At 43.9% G+C, this 12,277-nt stretch overlaps 1 protein-coding gene across 1 annotated transcript in view; it reads right to left on the bottom strand.

The window, feature by feature from the left end:
* Nucleotides 1-8,562, bottom strand: part of ythdc1 (YTH domain containing 1) — a 33,503-nt gene extending 24,941 nt beyond the window's left edge. Inside the window, exons 1-2 of the mRNA XM_046290686.1 lie at nt 8,271-8,562; nt 2,063-2,164 (exon numbers count right to left, since the gene is read on the bottom strand). Of these exons, the coding sequence (XP_046146642.1) occupies nt 2,063-2,164; nt 8,271-8,298 (130 nt within the window). The 5' untranslated portion in view covers nt 8,299-8,562. The remainder of the gene's footprint in view (nt 1-2,062; nt 2,165-8,270) is intronic.
* Nucleotides 8,563-12,277: the final 3,715 nt, after the last annotated feature.

Raw genomic sequence — 12,277 nt, 5'->3', positions numbered from 1 at the left:
TTACTTTTTCTATGGCTTCCCTAATGTGTCTAGTGTCACAATACATAGTTACAGGCTTTTATTTTGAAAAATGAGCCTGAACGTCAACATTGCGTCAGTGGTCAGCTGGAGTCTCTCAGTGTTTTGTGCGTAAAGGACAAATGCGGCCATTGTTTCTCTCTATCCTACTAAGAAGCCAGCATTCCCGGTTGATATATTATCGAATAGATATTTGAAAATCACCTTGAGGATTGATTATAAACAACGTTTGCCATGTTTCTGTCGATATTATGGAGCTAATTTGGAATATTTTTCGGCGTTTGTGACTGCAATTTCCAGGCGATTTCTCAGCCAAACGTGAAGAACAAACGGAGCTATTTCGCCTACAAAAATAATATTTTTGGGAAAAAAGGAACATTTGCTATCTAACTGGGAGTCTCATGAGTGAAAACATCCGAAGCTCATCAAAGGTAAACAATTTAATTAGATTGCTTTTCTGATTTCCGTGACCAAGTTACCTGCTGCTAGCTGGACAACATGCTATGCTAGGCTATCGATAAACTTACACAAATGCTTGTCTAGCTTTGGCTGTAAAGCATATTGAAAATCTGAGATGACAGGGTGATTAACAAAAGGCTAAGCTGTGTCTCAATATATTTCATTTGTGGTTTTAATGAATAGGAATATTTTCTAGGAATATTTATGTCCGTTGCGTTATGCTAATTTAGTGCCAGTCGCCGCTCCCGCACCCGGGATGGGGAGTCACTAATCAAGGAGGGGTCCGTCATGGTCTGGGGCGGTAGGTCACAGCATCATCGGACTGAGCTTGTTGTCATTGCAGGCAATCTCAACGCTGTGCGTTACAGGGAAGACATCCTCCTCCCTCATGTGGTATCCTTCCTGCAGGCTCATCCTGACATGACCCTCCAGCATGACAACGCCAGCAGCCATACTGCTCTTTTTATGTATGATTTCCTGCAACACAAATACCATCCAGGCAAAAGTTTCCCCCTCAGCTTTTCCCCCCAGTTTCCTTTGGAGAGAAACAAACTGGTGATATTACACAGAGGAAAAGAAAGCAGCCAACAATAAATGAAATGACCATCCTGATAGATTTATGTCGTGCTTTACATTTTGATTGTGTTGTTTTCTTGGTGGTGGAGAGGAGGGGGGAACGGTGAGGAATGTGAAGACAGTCTGAGAAGAGAGGAGCTCCAGCTACATGTCACGTACTGCCCTCATCCCGGACGTGGTCCGGTTTCAACTGGACTGGGCAGAGGGCAGATAGTCTGTATGGTGTTGTCTGTATGGTGTTGTGTGGGTGAGCGGTTTTGAGGGGAACGGAGTGCCCCATAGGGGCGGTGGGGTTATGGTATGGACAGGCATAAGCCACGGACAACGAACACAATGGCGTTTTATCGATGACAATTTAAACGAGACGAGGCCCGGCGTCCTGTCATTCATCTGCCGCCATCACCTCATGTTTCAGCATGAAAATGCACAACCCCATGTCGCAAGGATCTATACACAATTCCTGGAACCTGAAAATGTCCCAGTTCTTCTATGGCCTGCATACTCACCAGATTTGTCACCTGTTGAACATGTTTGGGATGCTCTGGATCAACATGTAGAACCGCGTTCCAATTCCAGCCAGCAGCTTCGCACAGCCATTGAAGAGGAATGGGATAACATTCCACAATCAACAGCCTGATCAACTCTATGCGAAGGAGACGTGTCACGCTGCATGAGGCAAATGGTGGACACACCAGATACTGACTGGTTTTCTGATCCACACGCTCCTACCCTTTTTAAAGATGTGTCCAACAGATGCATATCTGTATTCCCAGTCGCGAAATCCAGATTGAGAAATAAATTAAATGTACTATTTTCCTTATATGAAATGTAAATAAAAATCTTTAAAAAATTTTGCATTTATATATATTTTTGTTCAGTGTACACTGCAAAAAGGGACGACAAAGAGTGACAATGATTTGGGCATGATGGTACAGATTGACAATGAGGCTCGCTAATATAACCTTTTAAATCTTTTATAAACAGACATAAGTGCACTGTTAAAAGGTACCTTTTTTCTGGTTGACGTGGTGTTCACTCTCAGGATTATAGAGCTCGTCATCCTGGTCCGGGGCCTCGGTGAGGATGTCATCCAGCACGTTGAGCTCTCCCTCTGGGACGACAGATAGGTACAATCACAGTTACACATTGCACATCTGTTAAGTTGAAATGTGCAGAGTCCATTTAGGGTAGCTAACTTGGACCAAGGCCCATAGAGCTCTAGTCAAAACAAGCACTATGGAAAGGAATAAGATGCTATTTGGGATGTAGCTAGCATAAGTGTTTTTAAATCATCTTTGAGAATCAGAGTGGCTAGACTAGCCAGAGCCGGCTAGACTAGCCAGAGCCGGCTAGGCTAGGCAGAGCCGACTAGACTAGGCAGAGCCGGCTAGGCTAGGCAGAGCCGGCTCGGCTAGCCAGAGCCGGCTAGACTAGCCAGAGCCGGCTAGGCTAGCCAGAGCCGGCTAGGCTAGCCAGAGCCGGCTAGGCTAGGCAGAGCCGACTAGGCAGAGCCGACTAGACTAGGCAGAGCCGACTAGACAGAGCCGACTAGACTAGGCAGAGCCGACTAGACTAGGCAGAGCCGGCTAGGCTAGGCAGAGCCGGCTAGGCTAGCCAGAGCCGGCTAGGCTAGCCAGAGCCGGCTAGGCTAGGCAGAGCCGGCTAGGCTAGGCAGAGCCGACTAGACTAGGCAGAGCCGACTAGACTAGGCAGAGCCGACTAGACTAGGCAGAGCCGACTAGACTAGGCAGAGCCGACTAGACTAGGCAGAGCCGACTAGACTAGGCAGAGCCGACTAAACTCAACGAGTTACGGAGTTGAGCGCCAAATAGTGTGAGTCGGAGCTCCGACCATGGACGGATTACCAAATCACCCAGGGGGCTTTGGGTGATGAAATCAGTATTTTACACGTCAGAGCTCCAGTCCGCCGGACACTAGTCAACGCCATCATAAAACGGTTGAGTTTAGTCAGCTAGTTCAAAGGCATGATTCTACTCGTTATCCCTCCCTTGCATAACAGATGGACTCCAAGTTATAGAAACATCTAAAAAAGGATGATCAATGGATGCAGCTGAGCTCAATGTTGAGTCTCATAGCAAAAGAGTTTGAATACTTAAGTAAATAAACATGTTTTAACCCGTTGTCGCTTTGTTTTTTTCTGTAAGGTTAGTTTGAACAGAACAGGAGACACCACCCCACCCCCCCTTTGTTGTACAATTTAAAGGTCAAACACACTGCATTCCTAACAGTCAGCAATAATCCAATTTAATTCAGGGCTTGTGATATTATACTCAAGCTAAGTATAAGCCTCCAACATCCATAAGATCCACTTTGGGCTCCCGAGAGGCATAGCGTCTCAGTGCTAGAGGTGTCACTACAGACACCCTGGTTCGAATCCAGGCTGTATGACAACCGGGTTGTGACTGGGAGCCCCATAGGACGGCACATAATTGGCCCAGCGCCGTCCGGGGTTGGCCGTCATTGTAAATAATAATTTGTTCTTAACCGACTTGCTTAGTTAAATAAAAAGGTTAAAATAAATATTTAAATTAAAACGTTTTTACAATAACCACTTGCTGTCAAGTCAGTCTTCCTCAGTTACACATTTGACTAAAACCACTAAACGACTAACTTCTTGTAGCAGGCAATAAGAAAAATCAACAGGCCTCGTAAACAAGCTCTCAAGCCCACATGCTAGTGAGTAGCCAGCTAATCTTTATACACTATAGTTACAAAAGTATGTGGACAACCCTTCAAATTAGTGGATTCTGCCATGTAAGCCATAACCGTTGCTGACAGGTGTATAAAATCGAGCAAGTCAGTTTGTCAGACTTCTGTCCTGCTCGAGCTTCGCCGGTCAACTGTCTGTGCTGTTATTGTGAAGTGGAAACGTCTAGGAGCAACAACGGCTGCGCTGCAAAGTGGTAGGCTACCTGCCCCAATGCATAGTACCAACTGTAAAGTTGTGGATAATGGTTTGGGGCTGTTTTTCATGGTTCGACTTTTTAGCTAAAGTGAAGGGACATCTTAACTCTACGGTGACATTCTAGACGATTCTGTGCTTCCAACTTCGTGGCAACAGCTTGGGGAAGGCCCTTTCCTGTTTCAGCATGACTGCCTCCGTGCAAAGTGAGGTCCAGACAAAAATTGTTTGTCGAGATCGGTGTGTAAGAATTTGAATGGTCTGCACAGAGCCCTGAAATCAACCTTGTCGAACACTTTTGGGATGAATTGGACCGCTGACTGCGAGCCAGGCCTAATCGCCCAACATCAGTGCACGACATCACTAATGCTCTTGTGGCTGAATGGAAGCAAGTCCCCGCAGCAATGTTCCAACATCTAGTGGAAAGCCTTCCCAGAAGAGTGGATGCTGTTATAGCAGCAATGTTCCAACATCTAGTGGAAAGCCTTCCCAGAAGAGTGGAGGCTGTTATAGCAGCAATGTTCCAACATCTAGTGTAAAGCCTTCCTAGAAGAGTGGAGGCTGTTATTACAGCAATGTTCCAACATCTAGTGGAAAGCCTTCCCAGAAGAGTGGAGGCTGTTACAGCAGCAATGTTCCTACATCTAGTGGAAAGCCTTCCCAGAAGAGTGGAGGCTGTTATAGCAGCAATGTTCCAACATCTAGTGGAAAGCCTTCCCAGAAGAGTGGAGGCTGTTATAGCAGCAATGTTCCAACATCTAGTGGAAAGCCTTCCTAGAAGAGTGGAGGCTGTTATAGCAGCAATGTTCCAACATCTAGTGGAAAGCCTTCCCAGAAGAGTGGAGGCTGTTATAGCAGCAATGTTCCAACATCTAGTGGAAAGCCGTCCTAGAAGAGTGGAGGCTGTTATTACAGCAATGTTCCAACATCTAGTGGAAAGCCTTCCCAGAAGAATAGAGCTTTTTAGCCGCAAAAGGGGGTGGACCATCTCCATATTAATGGCCAATGATTTTGGCATGAGATATTCAACGATCAGGTGTGCACATACTGTTGATCGTGTCGGTCGGGTACATGATATTTTCTACATAAGTTATGACTAACACCAGATATAAAGTAACAAAACATTTTTCCATTGTGGAAATGTTTTGTTTTTTAAATGTTTTATAATCACAGGACTTTACGCGTCAAGGAAAAAAACTGTCTTGAGAGGTGTCAGCCAAATAGCTTATGTTTGCTGTGCGTGTGAAAAGATAAGACGACCTACGAAAACACAAAATTATGCAAATTAACCCAAATCTAATTTTCCACAGCTAGCCGTTAACTTCCCTAATGTGTAGGTAGTTTGTGATCTATTGACAACATAAAATTGGCTGTTTCTGCATATTGATTACGAGACTTCAAAACAGTGTTTTGACATTTCTAAAATAGTCCTAATGATAGAAAAATGCATCACCCAGAGACACATTTGTTTATTTTGCAAACTATACCACTCAACGTTGTACTGCAGGCTGTACCACGCAACGTTGTACTGCTAGGCTATACCACTCAACGTTGTACCGCTAGCTATACCACTCAACGTTGTACCGCTAGCTATACCACTCAACGTTGTACCGCAGGCTATACCACTCAACGTTGTACCGCAGGCTGTACCACTCAACGTTGTACCGCAGGCTGTACCACTCAACGTTGTACCGCAGCTATACCACTCAACGTTGTACCGCTAGCTATACCACTCAACGTTGTACCGCAGGCTGTACCACTCAACGTTGTACCGCTAGCTATACCACTCAACGTTGTACCGCTAGCTATACCACTCAACGTTGTACCGCTAGCTATACCACTCAACGTTGTACCGCTAGCTATACCACTCAACGTTGTACCGCTAGCTATACCACTCAACGTTGTACCGCTAGCTATACCACTCAACGTTGTACCGCTAGCTATACCACTCAACGTTGTACCGCTAGCTATACCACTCAACGTTGTACCGCTAGCTATACCACTCAACGTTGTACCGCTAGCTATACCACTCAACGTTGTACCGCTAGCTATACCACTCAACGTTGTACCGCTAGCTATACCACTCAACGTTGTACCGCAGGTTATACCACTCAACGTTGTACCGCAGGCTGTACCACTCAACGTTGTACCGCAGGCTGTACCACTCAACGTTGTACTGCAGGCTGTACCACTCAACGTTGTACCGCAGGCTATACCACTCAACGTTTGCTATACCACTCAGGCTATACCACCACTCAACGTTGTACCGCTAGCTATACCACTCAACGTTGTACCGCTAGCTATACCACTCAACGTTGTACCGCTAGCTATACCACTCAACGTTGTACCGCAGGCTATACCACTCAACGTTGTACCGCAGGCTATACCACTCAACGTTGTACCGCTAGCTATACCACTCAACGTTGTACTGCTAGCTATACCACTCAACGTTGTACTGCTAGCTATACCACTCAACGTTGTACTGCTAGCTATACCACTCAACGTTGTACTGCTAGCTATACCACTCAATATTGTACAAAAGTAGGATTGAAAAGGACCATAGAGTTTAGTCTGCTTTGTGTTCTTTTTTTTTTTACCAATGAAAATCTGGTTTGCAGTGGCATGGACCGAATCATAGTTAAAGCATTCTCCATTTAAGGTTTTATCGATTTCCTCCTAAAATAAACGCACCGTGTAAAAGGTCCCGTGTTTCACGAGTTGGAATATTAGATCCCAGTAAAGGTCAATATGTGCAAAAAGCGTATTTCTCTCATTTTGTGCACAAATTCGTTTACATCCCTGTTAGTGAGCCGTTCTCTGATTAAACAGCCTGATCAATACACAGGTGGACCTTGTGCTAGGGATTTTTAAAAAGCCCAATCAAATGTGGAGTTTTTTTTGTGTGTTAATGTTTTAGGGGAGTGTGCAATTGGCATGCTGACTGCAGTAATCTCCACCAGAGCTGTGTCAGAGAATTTAATGTTCAAGCTGAATCAAACGTTGTTTTAGAGAATTTGGCAGTAAGTCTAACAGGCCTCACAACCACATGTAACCACGCCAGCCCAGCTCACCTGGGTTCTCCACCTGTGGGATCATCGGAGACCACCCACCCGGACAGCTGTGGAGTATTTCTGTCTGTAATAAAGCCCTTTTGTTGGGAAAAACTCATTCTGGTTGTTTGGGCCTGGCTCCCCAGTAGGTGGACCTGGCTCCCAAGTGGGTGAGCCTTTGCCCTCCCAGGGCTAGCCATGGCTGCACCTCTGCCCAGTCATGTGAAATTTATAGATTAGGACCTAATGAACTTATAATAATAAATGGCGAGTAGGCTGGGTTAAATATGCATACTTTGTTTTGGGAAACATCCGTTTCCACCACCATGCTAGACACTAATGCTACTTCCTGATGTTGCACGGCTGCGTTCTGCCAGGGGTAAACAGACTGCTGAAACCTGATTGGCTTAGAGAGAGAAGCAACATCCCAGACTGGCATTAGTGTTGTGTTGGAAAACGTCTCAAAGAAAGCACACATAATTTGCCAGTTTTTGCCCGTCATCTCACCATAAAATATTGTTAAGGAGTTACTAACTGAATTTCGCTACACACGCAATAACATCTGCTAAATATGTGTTTTGAGACCAATAACATCCATTTCCAGATGTGTTTGGATAGTAAGATATCACCAAACGCCGGAATATTACCCGAATAATACATTTAATTAGCATCACACATCTCCAATAGTATTCTACTTAAATTAGGGGGGGGGGAACAGCTGAATAACGTGATTTACTTTGTTGATCTCCCCTTATTTAACCTTTAATTAGCCATGTCAGTTAAAATAAGAACAAATTGGTATTTCCAATGACGGCCCTGGAATGGGGTTTGGTTACTTAGTTCCGGGCGGAGGATAAAAATCAGCTTGATTTGGTTTTTCTAGGTAATGCGACATGATTACCAGATGGTATAAACTCTGGGTGTCATTTATTTTATTTTTTAACGCTCGATAGTGAACTACCAAAAACTATGGCGAATGTCGTTCGCTCATGGTAACTTAAATAAACTGTCTGTGTCCCCCCTCTCCCCCCCAAAATTAAAAAATAAATCATTCTTGAAGGCAAATTGTGAGTAATTGGAATTACTTACCATCAACTATGGCTTTCTAGCTAACACACACACACACACACACACACACACACACACACACACACACACACACACACACACACACACACACACACACACACACACACACACACACACACACACACACACACACAGAATGGCTAGAGGCGTCGTACCTTTGTCGTCTCGTCTGTCGACCGCCATCTTCCGCCCCTTTCCCTGCTTTCCGCAAACCTTTAGAGGACTCGTTTTGTCTCCTCTCACGGTTGCCCTATATGCCTAATAGTTGCCCCTATGTCTAATAGTTGCCCCTATGCCTATTCGTTGCTCTATATCTAACTAAAACATGTACAATGTGGTAAATGGATGGTTGCCTCGTCAATGTTTACTGGAAGTAAGGTCTCATCGTAGCAGCTGAAATGGCGGATGACTGCATCCCTCCTCCTGCTGCTGCAAAGGGTCGTTACCACAGCCACAAAGTCGGAAACTCCTCCCATTTCAGGCACGTTGACGTCTTTTAAATGTGATGAAACCTAACATTAAACACAACTTTTAACCCTAACGTTGACCAAACTGGTAACCTTATATATAAAAAATAAAAATAATATATATATATATATATTTTTTAAAGATATCGTTAACTTTGAGGCTGTGCTATCTAGTGGACCGCTGCAAAACGTTTTACCCACAACTCCGAGGGCTGGGGGGAGGCTCAACTCTAAGGGAAACATGTCTCCCTCCAGCAGGTGGCGTTGTTTCCCCCACTAAAGCAAGGAATTCGTTTTTTGTTTGGAGATCAATAACTTTTGAATTTGGCCAACAACAAAAATGAATGGCTTTTAAAGTAAGCATTTCAGGGTAAGGTCTACTACACCCGTTGTATTCAGCGCATGTGACAAACACATATGGGCGTGGTCTCGAGATAGCTTATGCATATTCATGAAATGAGTCTAGAAGCATATGCTTTTTCTCCACTGAATACAGGCGATTAACGTAAACAGCCTTTATCAAATATTTTTAAAACATTACAATAATGAGATCTATCCCACAATCCAAAGAAAGGATAGCCAGGAGCTAGACAGCCCGAAGTGCTGCTTTGTGTTCAATGACTCCCATCAATTTAACGTTTTTTTTTTAAATGATTTCTTGCTGATATGAAAGATAAGTTCCTTATGCTTCCAAAACCTTACCTCAAGTTCAGAACAAGCGTAGGGCCTCTAACAAAAACTCCCCCATACAGAAGACCTCTTCATCCAATTGCATATGTCTAATGTCATGGTCAAGGCCAAGAACTCCCTCTGTATATTCAATATCAAATTAAAGGCAAAAGTTATTTACTTTATTGCAATGTACACAACTTTCAATTGTTCTGAAGTAATGACAGCCCACTCATCTACAATCTTAGAAAGAAAGGGTTCACGAAAGGGTTCTTTGGCTGTTCCCATAGGTAACGATTTTTGGTTCCGTGTAAAAAGCATTCTCGCTGGAACCTAAAAGGGTTCTATGGGGTCAGCCAAAGAACCCTTTTAGGTTCGAGATAGCACCTTTTCCAATTGCACTTTTCCAATTGCACTTTTCCAATTGCACTTTTCCAATCTACGTCAGTTACCATTATGCACAATAAGAATGGCAGATCTTGTTGACCAAAGCTACCTGATCAACAGGATCCAATGTTTTAATCTAATTTTGTCCTCTTTCAATTGAATTGGTATTCGGTAATTTATTATGATTATTATTTAACTAGGCAGGTCAGTTAAGAACACATCCTTATTTACAATGACGGCCTACAGTATGTTAAGTGTCTTTTTTTGACCTTGTCAGCTCTGGGATTCGATCCGGCAAACTTTCGGTTACTGGCCCAGCGCTCTAACCACTAGTCTACCTGCTGCCCAGTTGATAGAATCCCCATTAGCTGTTGCAAAAGCAGCAGCTACTCTTCCTAGGGTCCACACAACACATGATACAGAGTGACATAATAATTATGTCATAATACATCAATAGACTAGAACAGCTCAAAGACAGAACTACATACATTTTTTTAAAGGCACACGTAGCCTTACATATCAATCCATACACACAAACTGTCTAGGTCCAATAGGGGAGAGGCGTGGTGCCGTGAGGTGTTGCTTCATCTATTTTTTTAAACCAGGTTGCTGTTTATTTGAGCAATATGAGATGGAAGGAAGTTCCATGCAATTAGGGCTCTATATAATTCTATACGCTTTCTTGAATTTGTTCTGGATTTGGGGACTGTGAAAAGACCCCTGGTGGAATGTCTGGTGGGATAAGTGTGTGTGTCAGTGTAAGCAAACAATTTGTGATTTTCAACACAATGTTTCTTATAAAAAGAAGAAGTGATGCAGTCAGTCTCTCCTCAACTCTTAGCCAAGAGAGACTGACTGCATAGTATTTATATCAGCCCTCTGATTACAGTCAGTCTCTCCTCAACTCTTAACCAAGAGAGACTGACTGTATAGTATTTAGATCAGCCCTCTGATTACAATTAAGAGCTAAACATGCCACTCTGTTCTGGACCAGCTGCAGCTTAAATAGCTAGCTTTTAACCAGCTTCATGGGGAATGCTTTTCCAACAGTCTTGAAGGAGTTCCCACATATGCTGAGCACTTGTTGGCTGCTTTTCCTTCACTCTGCGGTCCAACTCATCTTAAACCATCTCAATTGGGTTGTGGTCGGGTGATTGTGCAGGCCAGGTCATCTGATGCAGCACTCCATCACTCTCCTTCTTGGTCAAATAGCCCTTACACAGTCTGGAGGTGTGTTTTGGGTCATTTTCCTGTTGACAAACAAATGATAGTCCCATTATGCGCAAACCAGATGGGATGGCGTATCTCTGCAGAATTCTGTGGTAGCCATGCTGGTGAAGTGTGCCTTGAATTCTAAATAAATCAATGACAGTGTCACCAGCAAAACACCCCCACACCTCCTCCTCCATGCTTCACGGTCGGAACCACACATGCAGAGATCATCCGTTCATCAGACCAAAGGACAGATTTCCACCGGTCTAATGGCCATTGCTCGTGTTTCTTGGCCCAAGAAGTGCTTATTATCGGTGTCCTTTAGTAGTTTTGGTTGTTGTTGCAGCAATTGGACCATGAAGGCCTGATTCACGCAGTCTCCCTGAACAGTTGGTGTTGAGATGTGTCTGTTACTTGAGTCACGTGGGTCACGTCAGCATGACTAGTTAATCATAAAAAACAAATCAAATTCAAGTCTAATGTTTCTGGGAAAATGTAACCCACCATGCCAGGAGACGTGAATACTCTCAGACTACCTTGACCCCATTCTGTCTGGTCCACTTAGCCCTCTGGATCGTGGTCTCTATGTCCTCTACATCCTGATTGGTCAACCAGATGTTGTTCAGCCACTTAGTCATCTGGGCTGCTCTCTCACATTTGACTGTTGTGAGCACAAAGTATACAATGAATTATAAATTCCTTTTAACAAATCGTTTTTAAAATACACAAATCTTTCAACATGTACCTGGCAAGACCCGCCGACTGCTCAGGATTGGGGGGGCTGCCTTAAATCGACATCCATGTCTTCAGTGCCCGAGGAGTTGTTGTTGTCGGGGGTTAACAAGGGCAAAAACTGCAGATTTTTCCACATAGCGGGTTTAGGGAGTCGAACCAGCGACCTATAAGTTCCTGGCCCAACGCTCTTAACTGCTCGGCTTAACCTCTAGGGGGGGGGGTTTAAGGGATAGTTTTCACCCACATTTCTAAAGTAGTTAATTTGAGGGAAGGGTCAAACGGTTAAACGAAGGCGAGGGAGTGAGGGAAGAGCTAAATGAATAGGGGATGCAGTAGCTTCCAGGTCAGAAAGGCCGATATTCAAACCCCCAAGATGCCTGCAGGGAAACCTGCAAATTGACAGACTAATTTATTCAACATAAACACTGAGGCGATTTCGAGGTAAGAAGTGCTTCCATTGGTCAATAGCCTGCTGGAATAGGCTACTGAGGATGAGGTCGTAATTCCAATCACTGAATCAAATATTAATAATATGGATATGAACTGAATAGGCCTATAATGAGTGTTCTACTAAGCTAACAAATGAAAATTGGTCTTACCAGGGATCATTTAGCCATTTGAGTTTTGATTGGTGGATGCGTTGTATTGAGACGTATCCAATGCAACAACAACAACAGATATCTCTAGTTTAA

This window comes from Oncorhynchus gorbuscha, linkage group LG11 (genome assembly GCF_021184085.1).
Source record: "Oncorhynchus gorbuscha isolate QuinsamMale2020 ecotype Even-year linkage group LG11, OgorEven_v1.0, whole genome shotgun sequence".
NCBI lineage: Eukaryota > Metazoa > Chordata > Actinopteri > Salmoniformes > Salmonidae > Oncorhynchus > Oncorhynchus gorbuscha.
Note: the sequence above shows the minus strand (reverse complement) of the source record. Positions and strands in the feature narration are given on the sequence as shown.